The sequence below is a fragment of the Choloepus didactylus genome, chromosome 4 (genome assembly GCF_015220235.1).
Source record: "Choloepus didactylus isolate mChoDid1 chromosome 4, mChoDid1.pri, whole genome shotgun sequence".
Classification (NCBI taxonomy): domain Eukaryota; kingdom Metazoa; phylum Chordata; class Mammalia; order Pilosa; family Megalonychidae; genus Choloepus; species Choloepus didactylus.
In genome coordinates, this window is record NC_051310.1 from 99,750,935 (window position 1) to 99,777,144 (window position 26,210).

Consider the following 26,210-nt stretch of genomic DNA (forward strand, 5'->3'; position numbering starts at 1 on the left):
GGCAGAGAAAAAATATTTCCTTTAGTAAGTACTCTCTCTCCCAATAAAGACTTCCTAAAATCCTGCCTCCTACTCCTGCCAGTCCATGCCAGAATCAAGCAAAGGTGGAATTCTCAAAATCATGTATTTTATGCTTGAAACATCAATATTCTCTTAATGAATTAATGAATCTAGTTTCATCAATGGCTGCTAAAGCCATTAGGCAACAGGCTGATGAAGAATTTTTGACTGAATCAAGCTGACAGCCCCAAACTCTGATCAATCTTAGTATCACAAAAAGAGAGGGAACCAAACATTATGTGGCTCCAGATGTGATACAGCAGGAAGCACAAAGCCTACCCCTACCCCCTGCCCCCTGCCCAAGTATTTTTTCCATAATCAAAAGTCTACCCTGAATCTGTGCAGGCCTCTGAATTTAACCACCAAAATACAGGAAATAGAGGGGAATGAGGAGCATGTTAAATGGCACCAAGGAAATACGATTAGCAAGCTCCAAAATGTGGGAAATTCATCAGCACAGAAGAGCCTGTTTATCCAACAGATATGGCAAGGGAAAGAGAAGGATAAAAAAAGACAGGAAATTAAGAATCTAAAAAAGCCTATTGATTAAACGTAACGTGTTGACCTTGTTTGGATCCTCATTTAAAGAAACCAACTATAAACAGACATTTATTGAATAACCGTAGTAGTTGTAATATTAAGGTAAGGACTACTATAACTGTTTTTAGGTGTGTTAATGAAGCTGTAGTTAAAATTTCTTTTAAAACAGAGGCTCTCTCTTAGAAATACATACTTGAGTATTCACAGATGCAATGGATGGCTGCCTAAATTTACCTTACTATGATCCAGCTGATAGTGGGGTACAGGGAGGGTAGGAGTTTAGAGGAGATATTAAAGAAATGAGAGAGGCGAATGTTCAAAATTGTGGAAGCCAAATGATGGATACTCCAGAATTCATACTATATTCTCTACTTTGGTATACATTTCAAAATTTCTATAATAAAAATTATTTATTTTTTAAAAATCAGTATTTCTGTAAAGAGCACCATGACTTCTGTGTGCACTAGTTCCTCAAAAAGCTTAAGAACCAGTGGACTAGACAGTTATTTACTCCTTGTAATACCTAATTTTTTGATATTTTATCTCCCCAATAGAGAATGCAAACCCCCATTGAGCCTTACACTTCTAGAATATCCTGCTATTCAAGAGTCTCCCTCGGCACTGATGGCTAACAGATGGAGCAGAGGGTGACAGACACGGGAGCCACAGTGTACCTTTGCTTCCTTCAGGGGGCTGCTTCTTCTTTTCTTCCTGTGCCATGGACTCCTCCAGGTCCTTGGGGGGTGGGTCTAAAAGTTCCCACTCTTCATTGGTATAAAACACACTTTTTCGACTATCATTATTCCCTCTGCCAGGTCGGAGAGAGGACATGGAATTTCTATTGGGAAAAAAAGAAACGTGCTACTTTAAAAAAAGTTACAAAACAAAACATAATTTCACAGTATAGGATTGGCAAAAATTCAAAGATCTGATAACACCAAATGTTTGCAAGGATATGACAAAATGGGGACTCTTATACACTGCTGGTGGGAGTATAACTTGCTGCCATTACCATGGTGAGAAATTCAGTAATACTCGGCTAAGTTGAAGAGGCACCTGCTCTAAGACCGAACACTTTCTAAAGAAATTCTTGCACATGTGCACAAGGAAACAAGCAAGAACATTCACTGCAATGTTCAGATTGGTGAAAAAAAGTGCGACAGCCTAAACATCCGCCCAAAGGAGAATGGATATATTACCGCATTCATGTAATCAAATACATACAGCACTTCAAAAGAATTCATGTGTTTGAAAAATATTTATTGAGTGACTATTATGTGCCAGGCACTATTCCAGGTGCTTAGGATACACTAGCGAACAAAACAGAGCAAGACTGTTATCCTTGTGAAATTCTAGCTAAACCCACATGTATAATAAGGATAAATATTTTTAAAAACCTGAAGAATGAAACGTACAGCATGATATTGTTTTAAACCTTCAAGTCAACACTACCAGTAGATATTATTTATAGATGCATACATACATAGTAAATGTATTTTTTAGAAAAAACAACTCTGCACATGTATGATAACTATCAGATACAGAATAATGGCTACTTCTGTGAAGGATAAGAGAAGAATAAGATCAAGGAGAAGAGATGATTTTTAACTATATAATGTTTTAATTCTTTATTGCAGCATAAATAAGGCAAAATTATGAAGCTGAGGAGGGGCTACTCAGGTAATCAATAAAGTATATTCTATATTTTCCTATATGCTAAAAATATTCCATTAAATGCTTTATAAGCTAGGATGGGTCTTTCCACTTCCAGCTAAGATGGAATAACAGGAACAGGATTTACCCTTTCCACTGAAAGGACTAAAAAGCTGAGCAAAATATAAGAAATAATGGTTTTCAGACACTGGTTCATCAGGTATCACCGGAATGATCCCTGAGAGAAGGGAGACAAATGAGATTGGCCTGGCTTCTGCCTGGAGCCAGTTTCCCATTCACAGTGCAGGCAGGGGGAAGCCAGGCAGAGCCCAGAATCTCCATGAGTCGAGAAGACGGAGCTGGGGTTCCCAAGGCAGTCAGAGTTCACAGGAAAGCATACTCAAGAGAAGAGAGCTGCACAGAGAAAGCAGCACAGATCCTCAGAGAGTCCCAGAGTCCAGCTGAGTACTGATTAGGGCTGAGAATTAGGAAGCCGAGAATGGGGCAAAACCACCTGAAAGGGGCTGAGGGAACAATCTCTGAAGCTCACACAGGGGCCAGGAATAGTACCTATCCTGGCAGCCAGAGTGGAAACCTCATAATTCACAGGGCATCGAATAAAATATTCAGAAAGGTTACCAAAATTATCCCTAGACACAAGACTGCTCTCATCCCACCTGACAAAGCTTAAAATCAAGTTTCAAAAGTATCAAACTGTTTCTGAGTAATTTAATTGCATCCCAGAACAAAGCTCAAGAATATTTATGCAAATACCAAAGGGAAAAAAAAAAAAAAAAAAATCTAGTACCCAAAAAGGTAAAACTCACCATATCTGGAATCCAATAAAAACTTAACAGGCATTCAAAGAAGTAAAAAAACCCAAAATGAGGAGAAAAATTAATTAACAGAAAAGAAACAGACCCATCAAGACTCATCAATGACAGATGCTAAAATCAGTAGACAAGAACTGTACTCCCCCTGTTCAGGAGGCTAAAGCAAGACTGAGCATGTTAGAGAGATAGAAAGTGCAAAAAAGGCCCTAGTCAAACCTCTAGAGATGAAACTACAATGTCTAAGATGAAAACACGCTGAACTAGATTAACAACAGATTAGACACTGCAGAAGTAAACATGAGTGAACTTGATGACATCACAATAGCAACTATCCAAAACGAAACACAGAGCAAAAGATGAAAAAAAGAATGAAAGAACATGTACTTGGACTCCCTGAAGGAAGAGGAGGTGAGAGATCAGAAAAAAATATGTGAAGAAATAATGAATAAAATTTTTCCAAATACAATGGAAATTCTAAACCTACAGATTCAAGAAGCTTATCAAACCTCAAGCACAAGAAATATGAAGAGAACTACACCAAGCACATCATAATTAAATTGTCTAAAACCAATGACTGAAATTGTTTTCATATAAACCTAATTTGCAAAAAGAAAAAAAGGGATAATCAAATAAATTTTTATTGTTAAAGTACCGAAAGGTAAGTGCTATGTATTTATTATAAAGAGCCATCACAAATTAATTTGACTTTTCAACTAAAAATTGTCGAGCAGTTAGTGACTGCAGCACCAAGGAGGGCCCTCCCACATACCTTACCTTTCTTACCCTCAAATCACTGGGACATGGGAATAGCATTCTCAGTCAACAGATGAAGAAAGAGATGCAGAGATTACCTACTTTGGTCTAAATCATACAGCTAGCCAGTGGCATGATTAGACTGAACCCACACTTTCCAACTCCAAAGCCCTCTTTATCACACCATGCTAACATCTAATAGAGCACCCATTGAGTACGAAAAACAGGACTAGATCTGCTGTAAAGACCAAGACAAGCAAACCAACACTCCTGGGAGGAATGTTCAACAAGAAGCCTCTGCTCCCAGGGAGGGGGGTGGCCTATGCCAGGCAAATTTTTCGCTACGCTGCATCCAGTTTCCTCTCTGGGATTTGGAACCTCAAAGCTGGCCATGACATAAGATATATAATTAAAATCAAGGAGGAATTCAACTTAACTAAGGGCTTCTACAAAAACCTTCAACCATGTTCATCAAGAAAGGCTCGATTCTTTCTACCAAAAAGGAACAAAGCCAGGAGGACATCCACTCTCATTACCTTTATTAACATTATGGTGGTTCTGGCCCATGAAGTAAGGCAAGAAAAAGAAAATGCATAAAGATTGGAAAGGAAGACTTAAAACGCTATCTGTAAACATCATGATTGCGTACTTAGGAAACCCTAAGGAAACTACAAAAAAGCTAATAGAACCACTACAAAGTAACTTTAGCAAGGTGATAGGATACTAGGTCAGTATTTAAAAATCAATTCTATTTTTATATACTAGCAATAAACAATTTGAAAATGAAATTTTTAAAAATTTCATTTATAACAGTATAAAAATTACTTAAGAATAAACTTAAAGACTGATGTAAAATGTAAACAATGCACAGGGAAATTAAAGAAGACCTAAATAAATGAAGAGATATACACGTTCCTAGATGAGAAAACTCAGTACTGTTAAGAAGATAATTCCCCAAAAATTGATCTATAGATTCAAAGCAAATCTAATAAAAATCTTACTGAGCTTTTTGACAAAATTTATAAGCTAACTAAAAAATTTACATGGGAAAGCAAAAAATCTAGAATAGCAAAACAATCTTGAAAAGAACAAGGTTGGAGGACTTACACTACCTGATTTCAAGACTTACTATAAAGCTAGAATAATTAAGACCACGCAGTACTGGTATAAAAGTAGATATATAAATCAGTGGAATATAATGAGACTCCAGAAAACCCTTACATTTATGGTCAACTGATTTTTGACAAGGGTGCCAAGAAATTCAATGGAGAAAAGACAGTCAACAAGTGGTACTAGAACTGGTATGGAAAATAATGAACTTCAACCCTTTTCTCTCACAAAACATAAAAATTAACTCAAAATATATCATAGACCTAAATGTAGAGCTGAAATTATTAAACTTCTAGAAGGTAACATAGGAGAAAATATCTGTGACATTGGGTTAGGTGAAGATTTCCAAAACAAGACACAAAAAGTATAATCTACGAAAGAATAAAATGATCAAACGGACTTTATCAACATTCAAAACTTTTGCTCTTCAAAAAACATTTGTAAAACATATATTTGACAAAGGGTTTGTATTTAGAATATATAAAGAACTCTTACAACTCAATAAGAGGACAAATTAAAAATGGACTCAATTAAAAATGGATAAAAGATGTGAACAGATACTTCACAAAAGGATAAATAAGAATAGCAAATAAGCACTTGAAAAGATGCTCAACATACTAGTCATCAGGGAAATGCAACTTAAAACTACAATGAACTACACTAACTAGAATGGCTAAAGTTAAAAAGACTGGCAATACCAAGTGTTGGGGAGGAGATGGGACAACTACAACTCTCATGTACGACTAATGGGAATGCAAACTGGCACAATCATCTTGGAAAAGAGTATAGCAGTATCCTATAAAGTTAAACATACACTTGACCCATATATATATACCATATGACCCAGAAATCCCAATGCCAGGTATTTACCTAAAAGAAATGAAAACATATCTACACACAGGACTAATACATGAATATTCATAGCAATTTTTTTCATAATAGCCCCAAACTGGAAACAACCCAAATGTCAATCAATTGATGAAAGGAAAACCAAACTGGTATATCCATACTTACAGACTACTACTCAGCAATAAAAAGGAATAAAATATTAAAACGTTCAGTATGGAAGAATTTAAAAAAAACATGCTAAGCAAAAGAAGACAAATATAAAACACTACATATAGTAAGGCTGCATTCACATGAAATTCTTAAAAAGGCTAAGCTATACTAACAGAAAGCAAATCAGAGATTGCCTGGGGCCAGGGATTAAGGCAGGAGACTGAAAAAGGGCGTGAGGGAAGTTTCAGGGTGATAGATATATTCTATATATTGATTGTGCAGGTGATTATATGACCATATATAATTTCTAAAATTCATCAGCTTGTACATCTAGAATAAATAAATTTCATTATAGGTAAATCATACCCCAACAAAGTTATTAAAATGGATGAATTAAAAAGAAGAAGAAAAATTTTGCATTATTTGGCATTTCCTGAGTTGGATGCAAAGCAAGGTGGGGGGGGGAAGGCTTCACCTTCAGTTTGAACCAGATAGCTGACACATTCTCATGTAAAATAGTCATTTCTCAATGTGTTTTTTTATGCATGACCTTTTTTGCCTTTCTATTTGAATTTCATTAAATTACTTTAAAAATTTAGAATAAAGCAGAGAAATTACATAATTCACCTGTGTTCCCATCACGTGCCCACATTACACAGGTGCATGAATTTTTGCTGTTTTAACGAGGAATCACCAGGAATGAAGCAATTACATCTGTTTAAGATACACTATATGTTTTCTTACAGTTTATCTATTTGAGGGAAAGGGAGTTACCAATAAACAACATAGAGCATCTTACAAGTGCTATTTCCTAAGTCTCTCCTAGTGCCTGGAATCTTCACAGTCAGCTGCATGGAGATTCTAGTCAATTCCCTACAACAGCCCAGTGGGCAAGGCAGATGTGGTCAAGTCCGATTTCACAAAAATTATAGAATCATGGAGAAAGCTATTTCAAAACAGTTGCTGAGGAAGAATTAGGAAACTCGCACAAATGCTTGATAAACTTCTGCTCACTTCTTTGGCATGACTGGTTTGGTCACTGGCTAAGCAGGGACCACGGGGCCCAACACACTACAGAACTGCAGGAGCCTTGCCTATGGCAAGGGTTTCCTGGTAGCCTCCACTCACGTATGGGATGTTGCTACCATCGCCATCAATTTTAAGAGTTAAATTCTCCTTTCTATCTGCCCCAGCCTTCAAACTGTGCTACTCAGCTCTGGTTCTAAAAGGACAGCCGGTGGAAGGAGAAATAAGAGAACAGGGAAGACTCAAACAGGGCCTGGGAAGAAAAACCAGGTATTTAAATGACAGAACTTCCATACACCCCCTTTCCCCCACCAAACAGTTTTGGATTTCTACCGTCACCAGGCCCACCCGCACAAAAGCCAAGTTCTCACCTGCAGCTGTGGGACCGAGCCTTGGTGGGGTGCGTGGCACCTACCATCTGCCAAGCTTTGAGTAAAAGAGAAACGGGATCAGCCTCAAAGCGCAAGCCTCTTTAAGCTGAAACCCTATCTAGCCAATCTGTGTTTTAGATCTTAGGTGAAGAAACCCAAGTCTGTGACTGCAGGAAGGGGTCACTGGTGCACACATTTCTCACACACACTGGTCCTATTGGCTCAGGCTGACAGAGGTCTCAGCGGTGACCACCCACCCTGCCTGGACACTCGAATTCAGTTTCAGAGTTCACAACCAGTCTCAGTGGAGCGCTTTGGCTGATGTTAGAGGCTGCTCTTTGACAGCACTTGCTCTCTCAAGTCCCCACTCTTGTGTGCCAAGTCCTTGAGCAGGCCTTCTGTGTTCCAGGCCCTGTGCTAGGTGCCTGCTGTAGTGTTCAATAAACACTCCTGCTCTCATAGGAAAGGGAAACAGCTGGACATCACCAGGCAGCAAAACAACACCCTGACAGCTGCAAGTTCAGCCTGAACTTTTGTAAATGAACAGCAGCAATCTGCATCATCGCTAAAAAGAATATCTTTTTCCCAGTTTATATATTTTGGATTGATTTCTGCACATAGATTTTAAAAGGTCCAACTGAAACTAGTGATTTATTCAACATTCATTTGAATTCTGATAATCAGCTAGAATTTTTGTGTGTTGGTTTGTTTTTTAGTCTTTTTGTTGAGATATAATTTACATACAGAAAAGCAGATAAAATATAGTATGTAGTTGAAGGAATTGTTTATTGTTATAAAGTGAACACCCACGTACTCACCACTCCAGTCATGAACTAGAGTGGCCATCATCCCAGAAGCTTCTCACATATTGTGCCCAACCACAATCCCCTCCACATACACCCAAAGATAACCACCATCCTGATGTCTATGTTAACCACTCTCTTGCATTTTTATCAGACCTACTACCTATATCTGTCTCCTTAAAAATAATAGTGTAGTTTTGCATGAGTTTGAACTTTATATGAATGGAATCATGTATTTCATTTTGGAACTGGTTTCTTTTGCTCAGTATTATGTTGGGGTTTTTTTTTTTTCTTTCATTTTTTAAAAAACTTTATTTTGAAATACTTCAAATTTACAGAAGTTTAAAAGAAAACAATACAAACCCTATACAGAGAACTCCGACATAACCCTACCTAGCCAGGTACCCAGATTCACCAATTTTAACATTTTGCCACATTGTATCATTTTATCTACTCATATACCTGCCTGTTGACCAATCTATTGTCTGAACACCTGAGTGTAGGTTGTATACATGATGTTCTCTGAACACTGAATACTCTCATGTATGTTTCCTAACAACAAGGATATTAACTTACGTAATCACTTTAAGTGCAGGTATCAAGTTAAAAAAACTTTAACATTGATATAAAGCTTAGAGTCTATATTCCAATTTCTTCACATGGTCCCTATAATGTTCCTTGAGCCCTTTTCCTCCCTTGCTGGAGCTCATCCTGGGTCATGTATTGTGTTTAATTATCATTGTCTCTTCAGATGCTCTTTCTTCTTTTTTAAAAAAAATTGTGGGCATATATATACAACACAAACTTCCCCATCTCAACCACTCCCAAGCATACCATTCAGTGGGATCAGTCACATTCATAACACTGCGGTACCCCAACCAAAACTTTCCCACTTCCCCAAAAAGAAACCCTACATCCATCATGCATAAACTCCCTATTCCCCCTGTCCCCAGCAACTTGTACTCTAATCTCCATCTCTATGAGCTTGCACATTCTCCAACATTTTCTCTGTAGTTAACGTGGGGCTAAATTTAACATCCAAAATTTATAACAACCGCATTTGCCTTGATGCCAGCTTAACTTCAACAGTATACACAACCTGTGTTCCCATACCCCTTTCCCCCACCTTTATGTAGTTCTTGTCACAAATCACATGTTTATACAATATGGTTCAAAACCACTGATTTATCATTACCTTTTATACATTTGCCTTTTAGATCCTGGAGGAAGTAAAAAGTGGAGTTACAAACCAAAACTGAAACCCATGTTGTTACCCTCACTAGAGATCTTTATTTCTTCATGGGGCTTCGTTCTATTGTCCTTTCTAAAATTTCAACATGAAGCACTCTTTAGATCCCTTGTAGGGCTGATCTAGTGGTAACGAACTCTCCCAGCTTTTGTTTATCATGGAATGTCTTAATTTCTCTATCATTTTCGGAAGACAGTTTTGCCAGATACACAATTCTTGGTTGGCAATTTTTAGCTTTCAGCACTTTAAATATATCATCCCACTGCCTTTTTGGCTCCATGATTTCTGATGAGAAATCGACATTTAATCTTATTGAGGCGTCCCTCTCTTGTGACTTTCAGAATTCTCTTATCTTTGGCATTCGACAGTTTGATTATAACATGCCACAGCATGGTCTATTTTGGTTTATCCTATTTGGAGTTCACTGAGCAACTTGGATGTGAATATTCATGTATTAAATTTAGGACGTTTTCAGTTATTATTTCTTTGAATATTCTCTGCCCCTTTCTTTCTTCTCCTTCTGGGACTTCTACAATACATATATTGGTAGGCTTGATGGTGTCCCACAGGTTCCTCAGGCTCTGTTCATTTTTGTTCATTCCCACCAGGTTTGGTGGGAGTTACCTGAAATAACTATGTATCAAAATAGTGTGTGTTGCATGATCCCTTCTGGGTAAAACACACACAGAAAATGTCAGGATGCATACCCAAGTGACTTCAGTTCTTGTAGTTACTTCTGGGAAGTAGACCTAGAAGGACTTTCAGTTTTAACCGTATGCCCCTCAACAATGGCTGATTTTCTTTTTACAAGCATGCATAACTTTACAATTAAAAACACACAACTAAGAAGGAGGCCAAATGTTCTGAAGCGATGGCAGCAAGTCGCCAAGGCCAGAGATGGCTCCTTGCTCTTCTAGACCAGAGGGCTGGAAATCTAACTGCAGGGGGAGGAGGAGGCACTCTCAGGTGATGGAAAAAGCTGTGCCCTCCTTCTCCATGCCTGTCCAACACTCATCACAGACCAGCACTCCATTACAGAGTCAAGAAGTGACTGCCAAGGAGGCAAAAAGGACAAGGAGGGAGAAAGGACCACTGTGGTGGGCTAAACAGTTCTCCCCCAGATGTATGTGTCCTACTCACCAGAATCTGTGAATATGTTACGTAACATGGCAGAAAAGGAATCTGCAGATGCAATTAAGTTAAGTATCTTGAAATGGAAAAATTATCCTGGGTTATCCAGATGGGCCCTAAATGTAATCACAAATGTGGGAGGCAGAGGGAGATTGGTAACAGATGAGAAGGCAATGTGATGAGAGAAGCAGGCACTGGAGGGATGTGGCCACAGGCCAAGGGATGTTGGCAGCCTCTGGAAACTAGAAGAGGCAGGGAAGAGATTCTCCCTTGGAGCCCCCACAAAGAACCAGCCCTGCCGATACCTTCGCTTTAGCCCAGAGAAAGAGATTTTTGGACTTCTGGTCTAACTATAAGTGAATAAATATGCATTGTTTTAAGCCACCAAGTTCGTGGCAATTTGTATAGTAGCCTCAGGAAACTAACACAACCACTCTCCAACAAGCTACTGCCCTTACAACCAAGGATTTTGATCGACGGCTTTTTGCTGTGGTCCAAACCTTAGCAGACATCCAAGCCTGGAATATCAATATATCAAGTTAAAATATACTTAATTCCCATATGATGTCATCCTGTTCTGAAGATCACCTGGGAAAATAGTGTTATAACAAAGACTCCAAAATCCCCTATATGTTAAACATGGATGGATCAGCACACTGTCCTTCCAATTCTAGAGAAGTTAGGGGAAACATCTAATAAAATGTGCACTGCCTCAAAGAAATCAAAGCAAAAATACTAATTGTAGCACTTTCAAACAGGTGTAGTTCCACTTGCTCTCCACTGCCCAAAGGACAGACACCACCCCTCATCTCTTCACCCTGGGGCCTCCCTGGCCTCTTCAGCTCCTCTTTTATTATCAACTCCACTCAGTACCCTAAGCTCCTGCAATTGTCACTTGTCACCACGTGAACCTGTCACTGTTCTGACTTCCATGCCTTTGCACAAGCGAATCTCTGTACCTGCCTTTCCCTTTGGCAGGACCCTCCTCATTCTTCAAGTCCTAAGTCAAAACACATCTTCACTGCAAAGCCTTCCCTCACCATCTTCTTCCCTCCACCTCCAACCCTACCAAAGAGTCAGCCATTTCCTCCTCAGTGCTCCGAGGGAGGCAGGGACATGCAGAGTTTGGCTCTCAACCGTCTCCTACAGTTCCCTGTGACAGGACTTACTTGCTCATCTGCTGCCCATTTGTCCGTCTCTCCTGGGGACTGTGAGCACCTAAAGGGCAGGGAGGAACAGTACTTATCCAAGGGAACATCCTCAGCACCTGTCCCACAGCGGCGGTGAGGAGGGAGGATGCAAGGAGACTGGAAGGAGAGCCAGCTACACAGCCCAGCAGCCTTTCAGAGCACCGTTTCAAGCTACAGGCGATGACCCATAGCGGGCCATGAAATCAAATTAAGGAGTCATGAAATCAAGTTTGAGGGCCATGGTGAGCACTTTTTAATGGAATGGAAGAGAAAATAGTAATTAGCTTTACTACATATAGTAGTGAAAGTTTTTATGAAATTTGTTTCAGTATGAATGCACACCCAAACAATATATACACTTATATATGAATATGTATATTATCTCCTGAGGGTTCCCAGTCAAAAAAGTGAACAATACTGCTTTAGAAGATAGCCCCTCTTCCAGAAGGCCCAACAGAAAGGACAACAATTAGAGGAACTACACTCCTGGCAGGGAAGGGAGCAGGGCACAAGTGCCATGGGTGTGGGACAGTGCCACCCACACATGCATGCAGAGCAGAGCAGACAACCCCACGGAGCAGGAACAGGGAGCCTTCAGAGTCATTCATTCATCATTCACTTCTCAAACACGTCCTGGTCACCCACCACATGCCAGCCACCATGGGAGGTGCTAGGGATACACCAGGGACAAGACAGACAAGGTCCCTGCCCTGGGAGCTCCCAACCTTGCTACACAAAGAAATGTAATAAATACAGATGGTGGTTAGGGCTGTGAAGGAAAGGCACAGGGGTGAGGGGTAGGAGGAACAGGGAAGACTTCCCTGAAGGATGAAGAAAAATATCCAGGAGAAGAGAAGAGCCCTGTGTTCAAAGACCCATAAGAAGCCAAGTGTGCCTACAACAGAGGAGACGAGAGGGGACAGACCCCACTGGACCATGAAGTCCAGGTCAAGGAGTACAGCCTTCAGCCTAAGGTGTCAAGAAGCCTCTGAAAAGCTCGGGGTAGTGGAATGAATTGATGTGGGTCACTCAAAGTAGGGTCCCTGCAACAGGTGGGCCCAGGACTGGCAAATAAGCCCCTCATTCCCATCCCTTCCTACCTCTAAATACAATAAGGAAAAACAAATCCCAGGAGACCTTGGCAAAGCTCTGCCCTGGTAGCCACGGACAAGGCACTGACATTTTCTCAGCCTCAGTTTCCTATGCTGCATCAGGTGAGCTACACTTCCCAGCCAATGTTAAAGGTCTCTGGATATACAAGCCAAAGTCCTCGCTTCTCTCAAGACTGCAATGATTTTCATGGAACAGGGTCATTGCCTTCTGATGCTTGGGCCCCTGAAAAGTTTGTGCACAGTATGGAGAGGAATGCTGGACAGAGAACTGCTAAGCACAACCTCACACTCCCTGGGAGCCGACAGAGAAAACTTGGCAGTGATGCCAACAATGTGCAAAAGGCCCAGCCAACCTCCCTGCCAGCATCAAGCTCCACAAGGGCCAGAAGCTGGTCACCTCCCTTCCTGCTTTCCTCTCCAGGAGGCTTGGCTTTTAAAATGCCTGTTGGGGGGAGCAGCATGGTGACTAAACTCACTGTCTTTCTTGGCAAAGATACAGGTGTACCTTACAACAAGGAAAACCACAAATAAAGACCACTTACAGCTACTGGGCATGAATGACTTCCTCAAATGTGCCAAACATCTGGTACCTGCTTCGGGCTGGGCTGGCCCTCTGCTATGAACTAGGGCTGAAGAAATGACTCCTCAGGCACAGTCCTAGACAGCAAAACCGTTAAGTTTCCTGGGAACACCAGCCAGGTACACAAATACCACCAGGCCTGAGGGAAGTCAAGAGGGCAGCAAAAACGTAGGGCCCAAGTGAGGCCACCCATGGGGCTGGTGGAAGACCCATCAGAGGCAAGCCTGGAAGGATGAACACATGGTCCCAGCCTACGTAGTCTGTACATCTACCCTGGAGAAAGGCACCCTCCCAACCTGATGGATAAGGATGCAGAGACTCGCTTGACTTACTGGCTCCAAGGAGTACAAACAGCACTAGCAGCAACACTGGCTGAAGCAGACTGGATTGGCCACCATTTGTTGTGACTTACAGTGAGTCAGATACGGTGCTGGGCAGTTCTTATTTATAACCTTAACACCCCCACCCACCCAGTGGGGTAGGGTATTTTCTCATACCCACGTACACACACATGCACGCCAATTTACAAATAGAGACAATGAAGCTCAGAGAAGTTTAAAGAGCTGGGATTCCAAAGCCCAGGGCAGCCGCAAGGAACCCTCACCAGGGTATGCCCACCCCTGAACAGAGGCAGACTTGTTCAGACCCAGGGAGCTGCCGAGCAGGCATCAGGTGCAGCCCAGCACCCAGCGGTGGACCCACAGCCCACGCTCACAAGAGTCAGACAGCACTGCTCTCTGCAGTCATGTAAACCTGCCACACTGCTGCAACTGCCCAACATGCTCACAGGCACAGGCTCCAGGGCACACACTCGCAGGTGTGCTTGGACATGTGCCTTCTCACACACTCATGCTCACACTCCCGGCCCTGCTGGAGGTTAATTAAAAAGTTGGTTAAAGCAGAACATCATTTAAAAATAACTTAAAACAAATACATGTACCTATAAAGGTATACGTAAATGTGTGTGGATCTGCCACTAATGTAGGGCAGCCAAGGCCTTTTCTTTGAGGCTGGGCTACGGACCGCAGTTCTGTTATCTTCCTGTATAAACCACACCCATAAGACATCATCTCACTTTTCCAATTTTGTTTTCCTTCTTGTTAAAAAAGTGGAACAAGGACTGAGAGCTGAGAAACAATGTAAGCAGAGAAACTTCACAGGTTTTTATCATTTTTTCCTCCAATCTTTCGAAGCTGTCTCACCCACATCCCGACAGCAATTATTTTTAGTGGTTCATCTTCATCAAATTTCCCCTAAGCATTCAACTTATTTCTCATAGAAACAATTCCTTTTCATACTTTATGGCTTTACTAAGTATTTTGTTAAATTATGTAATTGCCAAAGCAAGTTCATCAGACATCAACTAGTAAGGAACCAACCCTGCTGACTCTTGGCAAGTTTGCAGCTTGGCTGAGTGAGCAGAGGACAGGGCACCCTGAAGTGGCCCATCAGCTCTGAGCAGTCAGTGGGAACCATGGCTCTACCAGAGGAAATCGAAAACATCAATTACCCAGGGGAGCTGGGGAAGTGGAAGCTGGTTAAGAGAGTTTCAGCTGAGTGAATAAATAGAATAAAAGCACAACAGACAAGTATTCAATTATCCTTTGAGCCCTATCTTTTAATTTTGGTAATGTTTTTTGAATCTATTAACAAAAGACAATTTTTGAGCCATTAATTTATAATACAGGAATAAAATAATATTTTACTATTTCTATGGTCATTAAAATCTCTCTGCACCAAAAACATTTCATTTAAACCTTCCTAAATTTTGCTATTAAAAACAAAAAAAAACAAAAACAAAAAAAAAAACCCACAGACACCTAAGATCTATATGCCAATAAGCATCGGAGTTTCTAAGGTGAGCAGCCCTGACCCACGTGGTGAATGGCTTTGTCAGTCACACATGGGCTGTGTCTCCCCCAACAAAGGCAACACTACCAACAACTAATCCTTATCAGTACTCAGTAAGTACCAGGTACCCTTCTAGGCAGTTTACACATACTAACTCATCATTCTCACACCAAACTCATGAAGTATACATGACTATTATCCCCATTTTACAAATGAGAACTGAGGCACAGAGAGTTAAGCAACTTGCCCAAGTTACCCAGCTAGTAAGTGGCATAGGTAAGAATTGAAACTCCAGTATCTGCTCTTAATCACTCGGCTACACTGCAAAGGCAAAGCTGAAAGAAGATAACCCCCAAGGACGTTTAACCCTGAATGTGACCCGCCAGCTGTCACAGGCACTCGTGACATGTGCTCACTTTCCTAGGCAGGATGCACTCAAGATCGCCCTAAGCTCAACACATGGAAAAATCCCAATGCAATAGATCTGCCTCCATCTCATTCCATTATCCAACTCTGGAAGGCAGATGACGCTGGTTAGATATGAGAATCTGGCAAATCAACAATCCCCCAAATATGTTCTTGTTATGAAAGGTGATCTGGTTTGGGAGGAGCACTGGGCTCCCAGCCAGGGACCTGGGTGTGCATTTCAGCTCTTGCTGTGTGATCTTGAGTAAGTCACTTTACCTCTCTAAGCCTCAGCTTTCTAACCTGTAATATGAAGGAAGAGCCCTTCACTGGCTTTCTAACATTTTTAGGAGCACAAATCCTTTCTTTACCAAGAAGCCTGCTAGGTTAAAACATGAAAACAGAGCAGCTCTAGTGGCAGGCACCCTGGGGAGGCAATCCTGCCCCCCTCTCCCTCTCACCTTCCCCTGGGTGTTAGATGAGTGGAACAGAATCAGAGAGAGACAGAGCACACCAGGCAGACGGACACATGGCGAGAAAAGGCCCGGGGCAGAAGAACAGGGTACAGAACAGCTAGAACATACAAGCTCAGCAAATGAGAATATAGGAAAACAGACTAAGATCAGACTAGAGAGAACCCCAAATGTCAGACAAGGAGCTGGGAGCTGACCCTGCAGGCCATGGAGTATCAGCAACACTTCTGATACAAGGTGACAACACGATCAAAGCTCCATTTGAAGATGAATCAATGCAGATGGATAGGAATGGAGCAGTCAGGGCCCGCTGCAGCCGAAGCAGGGTGTGGAAATCTCCTTCACAAGTACTGATTTATGAGGTATGGGTTCCCTGCCAGCCTTGCCACAGCCTATTTAGTTGCAGTACCAATGTGAAGTTTATAAACCTGACGACTTATCTTAAGATCTAAAAACACACAGAGAATGAATTTTTTTTTGGTCAAAGTGTATTCAACCAGAAAGATACAAAAGAGAGAGCTTTATAAAAATCATACAAAGCATGCTCTCAGACCACAGTGGAATTAAAGTAGAAATCAACAATAGAAAGACAGCTGGAAAATCCCCAAATATTCAAAGATTAAACAACACACTTCTGAATAACACAAGGGTCAAAGAAGTCCTCTCAAGAGGTCTTCTTTGACTACATGAAAATGAAAAGACAACTTGTCAAAATTTGTAGGAAACAGCAAAAACAGTTCTTAGAGGGAAATTTATAGCATTGAATGACTATATCAGAAAAGAAGAAAGATATAAAATCAACAATCTAAGCTTCCACCTTAGGAAATCAGAAAAACAAGAGAAAATTAAATCCAAAGTAGGCAGAAGAAAAGAAATAATAAAAAATAGAGAGAGGTTAAAGTAAAGAGGTCATTTTCAAAATAGTGTCCCTGGGTAAATTCTAAGGCCATCTCCTAAGGCCCAGAAAACCCAGTGGGACCACTGAAGGAGCCAGCTGCATACTGACCAGTAGGCCGGGCCTACAGGAGGGCAAGAAGCTGCTAAGTCTCTCCAAAGAAGATAAACAAATGGCTAAAACACATGAAAAGATGCTCAACATCATTAGCCATTAGGAAAATGCAAATCAATACCACAATGAGACACCACTTGACACCCAGTAGGCTGGTGAGAATCAAAATATCAGATAATAAGTATCAGGACATAGGGAAATTGGAACCCTTATACATCGCTGACGGAAATGTAAAATGGTTCAGCCACTTTGGAAAACAATCTGGCAGTTCCCCAAAAAGTTAGACACAGAAATACTATATGACCCTGCAATTCTACTCCCAGGTATAAACCCAGGAGAAATGAAAACATATGTCCACACAAAAACTTGTACACAAATGTTCATAGCAAAAAGTGGAAACAACGGATAAATAAAATGTGGCATATCCATACAATGGAATATTATTCAGCCATAAAAAGAAATGAAGTACGATACATGCTACAACGCAGATGAATTTTAAAAACACTATGCTCAGTGAAAAAAGGCAGTCAAAAAAGAATACATATTAATGATTCAATTTATATGAGATATTCAGAAAAGGCAAATCTATAGAGACAGAAAGTAGATTAGTGGTTGCTTAGCAATGGAGGGGATGGGGGATAGGAGGGTGATAGCTAATGGACATCAATTTCTTTTGGGGTGATGGCTGCACAACTCTGAATTTACTAAAAAAACACTGAATTGTACCCTTTAAATGGGTGAATTATATGTTATGCAAATTGTATCTGAATAAAGCTGTTATTTTAAAAAGACAGAGACAGAGCAAACAAAAATACTTCACAAACAAGGATGGAAATCTAGAGCACAGAACCCACGCAGGCCTGGTGTCCTAAAAGGGGGCTGGCCCTGAGGGGCAAGAAGCCCCAGTGCTGTCCCCTGTGAGCCCTGGGACCTAAGATAAGTACTCTCCCTGCAAGTTTCTGTCACTATAAAATGTCAAATATGATCTACCTCACAGAGCTGAGCAATCAAATTAAACAATAAGTGTGAAAGTGTTTGGGAACAGCATCAGGCACATAATAGGCACTCTATACAAGTTAGAAGAATAATGCTGTATGTGAAACATACTATAAATGACAAAGACCTTCACAAATAAAAGGTGATTTTATGATTTCATATATAAAATTATAACATATATTATAATCCATTCCCAGCTCCCATGTTGCTTTCCGAAGACTCACTTGAGCTCGGTGCCCCATTGTTTCAAAGAGAAATTAATGGGATTTGGATGGCCTGGGGCTGGTTGGCTTGCAGCCTGTTCTCCCACCAGCTCTCCGGGGACAGTTTCCACAGCTAAGACATTTCTGGCTTTTTCTGCAGAAGCATTTGGATGTGGGTAAATTAAATCTGAAAGAAAAACAAATGTTAGTCAGTCAAACATGGATTTGATATATTATATATGTCTAATAGACATATAACGGTATGCTTTAAATGTCTGCTATATAAAAATACAATCTGTGGATACAGCTTCAGCGTTCTGAAGCCATCTTCATCTACAGATGATCCCTGTTTATCAAAGGAAGGTTGTGACATGCTCCAAACCACCAAGTTGTATTAGCATCAACCCAGGAAGAAGAGAGACCAGGCTGTCCCTGTACTTAAACCCGGAACAGAGATCTATTCACCTGCAAGGAAAAGAAGCAATTTCCAGGATATATTGTTAGGTTAAAAAAAAAAGCGAAGTGCAGATAAGATGATACTATGCTATCTTTTCTAGAAGAAAGTGGGGACAATACAATTATACATACATCTTTGCTAATTATTTGTAAATAATGACACTGGAAAGATAAGTTTTCATGTTACAGAACAGGAGCTTAGTAAATTCTAAGGGAAATGCACTGATGCTAAAGCATAATCAAATTTTAGAATACAATGCCTTTAAAATTTAAGTTTTTGAAATATTTAAAGTGGAAATGATATGATATCCAGGATTTGCTTTAAAATAAGATGAGAGGATAAAGAGGATAGAAGTATCACTGAAACAAGATGAGTCACAAGAAAAATGTTGAAACCACCCAATAAACAGGGAAGTAATATCACGCTACTCTATCTTGCATACATACATTTAAAATTTCCCATAAAAAAGTTACCTTTTTTTTAGTTTTGAGAAAAACATTTCCAACTATAAATTCATTGTATTCTTCCAAATGATATAATCTCACTGGGAATAGGGAGTGTTGGTAAATGGAATTTAATATTACCACTCAATAATGAATTTTGTCCACACTCCCCTGTAATAGAGTCCTTACATCAGGGATATCAACTGTTACTCTTTCTGTGACAACAAAAGCAGAATGGAACTAGTGAACACTGATAAGGAAGGGAAATTTTCCAAGGAAAAATTATTTGTTAACCAGAGGAGCACGCAATCTGGGGTCATTCAGGTTAGACCTCTGCAAAGGTCCCTGAACTCAGGGAATCCTGGCCTGAGGGGCCCCTGGAAATCACTGTCCTACCTGAGGACACCTGCTAGGGGCTCGCACTCTGTAGACAGGTTACTAACTGGATCACGGTCAGCAGTGGGAGGGCCCCAAGAACACACTGCGGGAAGTATCCTGGGCATAACATGAGTAAGTCACTGCTGAGTACCTGTCAGGGAAATCTGGCTCTGGCCAGAAGCTCCAAAGCACCGCTTACAGTAGGGTTTGTCAGGAAAAACAAGAAGGTGTGTAGCGGGGACAGAAGACTTGGTAATAGATTACAGGCTTGAGTGAAGAAGGCAAGCAGTCATAAACCACCACAGATTCCCAATTCTTAGCTCAAATGATTATCCCATACCAAGCACTAGGCTTTGGGGGCACAACCACCAATGAGACACAGTTCTTGCACCAAGAGAGTGTGTCTAGAAAACAGACATAATATAATAAAACGTCAAGCCACAAGTCACCACAGAATACACCGAGTCCCTGGGATGCAGACCCTTCCTCTGAGCCCTAGGATTCCAGGAGATGGATTGGAGACTGAGGGAGAGGTGGAAGGGGGTCCCACCCTCAGCCTCAACCAGAGCGGTTCCTCTTTTCACTGTTTTATATATTGGCGCCCCCTTAAGATTTCATCTGAAAAAGGGATTCCAGTAAACAGTTCAAAACCACTAATCCAGTCCAGCCTCCTCCACACACTGTATTTGCCAGGATCCTAAAGCCCAGAGTGGGGGCCAGCACCCAGCCACCTGCCCCTGCAGCACACATGCACAAGGTAGGAGGGGTGATGTACTTACAGAGCAGGCACTCAGCATCTGCAAGAGCATGTGCCGTCCTCCGTGGGCACACGGGCACCTGGGAGGCTCCCACGCCTCTATTTCAGACAAAGGTGAAATGCCATACAGGTTTCACCAAGGCTGGTCTTTCACAGACCCCTCAAGGGCAAGGCATTACAATTTTAAGCCAAGCCAGGAGACAAATACAACAAACTGAATTCGTTTCTGTAACGAGCCGAGCCCAGTCCCTTCTTCCTGTGTGGGCTGGTGGCAAGGTGATAAACTGCTCCTCTGCAGGCACAGACTGTTAATTGCTCTTGTGTGGCAAAGCGCTTATTACCAAGAAAACCCCAGACCTTGCAGCAGCCCTCAGCCCCTACTGGAAATACTTCCTGAGGAACTTGGAGGCCCTGGGGCATGGGGTGCAGACCAGGAAGATGGTAGAGAAGCAGACAATTTCTAAAAATAATTATTTCATTTGAAAAAGGCAATTTCCTAGCATAATACATTTTTTGCTGTTACTGGTTTTTTTGTTCGGCTTTTGGTTTCAAAAGACCACGTGAAATTTACTTAATGAAAAGCAGAGCTATGGCTTCTCCTCAGTACGTATCCTAATATTAGCATTCAGGGAATTGCCTCCCGACGAACATTAAGAGAAAACACAAACAAAACCAAGGCAACATTTCCTTGAAGTCTTTCAGAGGTTGGACTTTGAGGGGATGGACCACTGGAGTTCGTGAACACAGGCTTTATCTTGCAGCTTTGGTAGTGGGAAAAAGTCTGTGCTTGAGGCTTTTGTTGTTCAGTGCTCGGATCTCCTCTGTTCCTTTAAAATATTTTCAAATGCCTAAATAACATTTCTGAGTTTTAGACTGTAATTTTTACATTTCCTAGGTTCTAAGTCCAGCTCAGCCTCTTAATTCCAGTGTGACCTGGAGGCAAATTCCTGCTCCCCTCCCTGGGTCTTAGCATCCCTGATCTCCAAGAGCCCTTCCAACCTGACAATATGCTGACATGGGGGATTTCCTGCTCACACCTGGACTGCCTCGGCGAGTCTTCCCTCTCCTGTCCCACCGCGCTTTCTTCAAACACGCACAGGTCCTCACCAGCAACTTCTACAGCCAGCGGAACTGAGGATCATGAGAGAATACCCCATAAAACCAAACCCAGAGCTGCAGGGGCCTCCCAGAAACGAGAAAAGAGCACTGGGAAAAGGCATCCCCACACGTGCCAAAGAACACTGCAAAACGGCTTGGTGGAAGAAGGACAGGGTGGGGTTAATCTGAAAAACACCTTGTTTTTTTCTGGATCAAAGTGAGTTTTCAACCAGATTGTGAAGGAGTGGTCAGGAGCAGTAAAGATTATCTTCTAAGGGCATAATGTGTACCTAAGCAAAAGAGAAAAACAGGCTGCCTGGGGGAAGCAGCAGGTTGCCAGGTTCCGAGAGGCCCCAGGGTGAGCCAGTCCACCTGTCTAGTTACTTGTCTTTTCATTCTCCTCCCACCCACCAAGGATATGAATTTTGTGAGAAATTTTGCTAACAGATGCATACCTAACACCTAGCATAGAGAGGTACTCAATAAATTCTGGTAAAATGGCCAAATGAATAAACAAAAGATGGTAACCAGCTAACATGATATGGCAGGGAAGGCCTTCTGGGGTTGAGGCAGGCAGGCAGGATGCAGCAGAAGCCACTGCAGTTCTGTAATGGGGTTAGAACTTCTGTCCCTCCTGACCTCCCTCTCTCCTCTTCGCCACCTCACCTCTGACAGTCTCCCTGAATTGGGGTGAGGGGTGAGTACCCGATTCTTTGACTTCCCTCTCTTACCCTCCCTGTTACCCTGCAATCTGGCTCAGGCCTCCCTCTCCATAGCAACATCAAGCCCCTAGGTTCCCGTGTACCCACCTAGATCTAGGCTCAGGGGTCTCTTGTGGCACCAAACCCCAACCCACTTCGGAGTTCTCCTTTCAGACCCTTCTCCAGCAGACTTGTAGGCAGCTCCTCCCAGATAGAGCTGGAATCTAACCTGGACATTGCCTCCCTCCTGTCCTTCCTCTCATATACTCACCCACCTTCACAAAACCTTCACACCAGAAAGAAACTCAGAGAAGGAAAATGAGTGATGTGTTCCAGGCCCCAGAAGCTTTCTCCACTATATCATGCTGCCTCTCAGATACTATGCCGGTAATGATATGAATTACTCTTTGAAATAATGCACAGTATTTTACAGTATTTACAAAAGGAATTACATAGAAGCACTACTTTTTTGATCATTTATGGGATCATGGCATTAAATGATTACATGTAACCCTGTGGCTCGGCCTAGGCTAGGTCTCTACTCCGCCCTGCTTTTCCTCTGGTACATCTCGTAATGCACACAGAGCACCGCATGGGCTGCAGGAGATGAAAACAGCAGCTACTTCCCCTCCCTTCCCCTTCTCCACCCCCTGTCCCACATCAGAGCTTAACAGTCACACTGCAATGCTACTGCTTCTGAGGAGGAAAGGCATGGCTGTCACTCAAACCGTCTTCACAATGCAATTTTCTGCAAAATACGCCATCCATATTCAAACCCAGTCACTTTTAAGCCTACTGGGATCATGAGCACTTTCCTGTTCCTGAACTCTCAAGAAGTCTTAAAAACAAGGTCTTATACCTGGTATATTTTCTTACTAGTTGGTGCAGGAATGAAGTAAACAGAACATGCTGGACATACATCTTGTAAGAAGGCAATTAGCTCTTTACAGATGCCTCTTTGGGGCTCTGGCACTCTCATTCCCAACAGCTATGAAGGTGCTGTTTTTAAATCTTGGCAAATTATTCCTCTGTGCTTAATCTAGGTCTTTTATCTATCCAAACACGGAAGACAATGCAGAATGATGTTTGAGGCATGGCCTACTTTCAGAAGCCAGGCTGTAGAACAGAAGGCAGAGCACAATAAACAGACTACAAACCCATCTTACTTTCTAATACTTGGTGACTAATGTAAAGATGCAAATTCCAATCACATAGGTAAGTCTCTTATTCTGAAGACATGTATCCCAGAAAAAAACTTTTTAATGTTGGCAATTATGTGACAGTGCCAGTTGCGTACCCAGTACCCATTCCAGCTGCTTCCTTACTCACAGAACCCTGATTCTGATGGTGGGTACACGCTCAGCTAAAATACTTTCCTCTCCAGGGGAAAAGACTCCCTTCTAACCATGGATAGCCATATGACACAGTTCTAGCTAATGAGGCATAAGTTCAGGGTCGTGAGAAAACTGCCCCCAGAGACAGCATGAGAATAAGTTCTCCACACACGAAGGATGGAAAACGAAAGTTAGAAACAGCCCGGTTTCTTCAATGGCACTCATGAGTTAACTACAGCAGCCATGGACTGTCTACCATGTAAGACAAATAAATCCCTATTTGCTTAAATCCCTATTAGTGAAGTTTCCTGTTAATTGCAGCTGAACATAATCCTAACCAATTCAAAATGATAATATCTGCTCTCTATACATATAGCTTTTTACACTTAACGCATTTTCCCATTGAGTTTCCCACTTGATCCTCGTAACAAAGCTATGAAGAGGGAAGTCAGAGAATCAGGTACTCACCCCTCACCCCAATTCAGGGAGATGGTCAGAGGTGAGGTGGCGAAGAGGAGAGAGGGAAGTCAGGAGGGACAGAGGTTGTAACCCCATTACAGAACTGCAGGGTCATTGTTAGCATTTTAAATCCCATCCAGCCTGGGCCTGGGTGGCACACTCTGACCTCTAGATCCTCCTATTCTCCCACCTTGGGATCTCCCAAGTCTGTCCATTTCTTTCCATCCTCTCTACCACAACCCTAGTCGAGACTGCCATGATTTCTAGCCAGGACCACCACAACAGTCTTCTAACCAGTGTCCTTGCCTCTAATCCATCCTCTACCACTCAGCCATCATTCTCAAAATGCACATCTGACCCTATCGCTGCCCCCCTCGCCATGCGCCTGCCTGTCTTATGAAGCCCTTCCAAGTCTGGTCCCTAATCATCTGTCCAGCTTTATCTCTCTGTCACCCCTGCCCACCCATCAGTCCACACTCGACCCAGGCCCTTGGCCTCTAGTACCTCTGATCCTTTCCTTTCCCTGATTCACAAGGCTGACTCCTTCTTGACCTTCAGGACTTGGCTTAGGACTCCAGTCCAGGACATTTTCCCTGATATTTCCCATGTCCTACATTCCAACACTCCAAGTATAGGCAAAGTACTTGTGCTCATCATATTGCATTTTACATATTTCTTTCCCTGTCTGGGTCACTCACTAGACCACATGCTCCTACAGAATAAGAACTATGATTTATTTGTCTTTATATCCCAAGCACCTGGCACAATACCTGAACACATGAATGCCTGGAATGAAGGACTGAATGAACAGAAGAAACTGAGGCTCAAAAAGACACAGATGTGCCTATAACACTAGGATATGCCTAAGACACTAGATTAGAGGTTAGTAAAATTTTTCTTAAAGAGCCAGATAGTAAGTATTTTAGGCTTGTGGGACATATGGCCTCTGTTGCAACTACTCAACTCTGCCCTTGTGTGAAAGCAGCCATAGATAATATGTAAATGAACGAGCTGGGCTGTGTTCCCGTAAAACTTCATTTCCGCAGCCTGTAGTTTGCCAACTCCTGTGCTAGAGGATAAATGACTTACTTGGAGTTAACAAGTAGGAAATATCAGAGCCAGGACTTAAATCCAGGGCCACAGGATTTCTTCCACCAATTGTGCAGCCTCCCAAAATATACAACTGGCTATCAGTGGAAAATGTTCATTCCTTACGTCTTTTCCCCATACTGACTTTTGGTGCTAGGAGTGACATCCATCAGACAACAAATCAAAGTGTTCCAAATAACTGGGAAACTAGGAGGGAAAAGTAGGCAAGTTTTATTTTTTAATGTAGCTCTGAGTTAAAATCCCATTCATCTTCAATTCTAGCTAGAGTTAGCATGGCTAGGCTAAGCTATGCAGATAATTACAAGCAGGGCTTAGAAACATCACACAGCACTGTCACATAACAAGCACCATCATAACACAATTCTTCTTCTAACCAGTTTTGAACTCTGATGATGAAACAAAAGGGCTTAAATAAAGCCTTTTATTCCTGACTTTCCGCTTTAGACTTTTTGACTTCCTGATTAATTATGGTGTCACAAATTGCCCAGTGGTCCAAAGTCTCAACATTTGCTCCTAGAAGCTATCTAAAAATCGGCAGAAGTCTGAAGTGACATTCATTTCTATACACAAAATCTCCAAAGGCTCTCCACTACTTTCAGGATAAAGTCCAAAAGCTAAACCCAGCCATCAAGGCTTTCCCTGCTCCGGCCCTGCATGCACCTCCAGGCTCAGCTCACACTCTGCCCTCACTGCTTTCTACCTAGAGCCACGTTGGCCCTCTTTCAGCTCCCCAAAGGCACCATGCTCCAGTTCTCTCACCTGAAACTCCCTTCCTCCCTCTCTTTACCTGGCTGCCTTCTACTAACCTTCAGGCCCCAGCTTAAATGTAACTTCCTCACAGAGGACCCCCACCACTCCGAAGCTATGGCTGGCCACTCATGGGCCCTGCACTCTCGTTCCCTTGCACTTATCTCGCTTTTTCTTCACACAACCACCCTATTTGACTAGAAGCTCCAAGAGCGGAGGGACCAAGCCCATCAAGTCTGCCTACCCTGCCGAATGAATGAGTAAATATCAGACGGCACAGGTTCTACAGTCTCAAACTTAAAGGGTCCCAAAAACAAATGAAAAGAACTAATACAGGCTTCAGATATTTCCTCTGGCTCTCTAGCCACAAAATTTTGGC

The 26,210-nt window shown here is 42.0% G+C and overlaps 1 protein-coding gene across 2 annotated transcripts in view; it reads right to left on the reverse strand.

Moving 5' to 3' along the window:
- Nucleotides 1–26,210, reverse strand: part of TBC1D2B (TBC1 domain family member 2B) — an 87,518-nt gene that overhangs the window by 35,522 nt on the left and 25,786 nt on the right. For both annotated transcript variants that reach the window (XM_037833270.1, XM_037833269.1), the window contains exons 3-4: nt 18,369–18,534; nt 1,275–1,438 (exon numbers count right to left, since the gene is read on the reverse strand). In XM_037833270.1, coding sequence (XP_037689198.1) covers nt 1,275–1,438; nt 18,369–18,534 — 330 coding nt within the window. The remainder of the gene's footprint in view (nt 1–1,274; nt 1,439–18,368; nt 18,535–26,210) is intronic.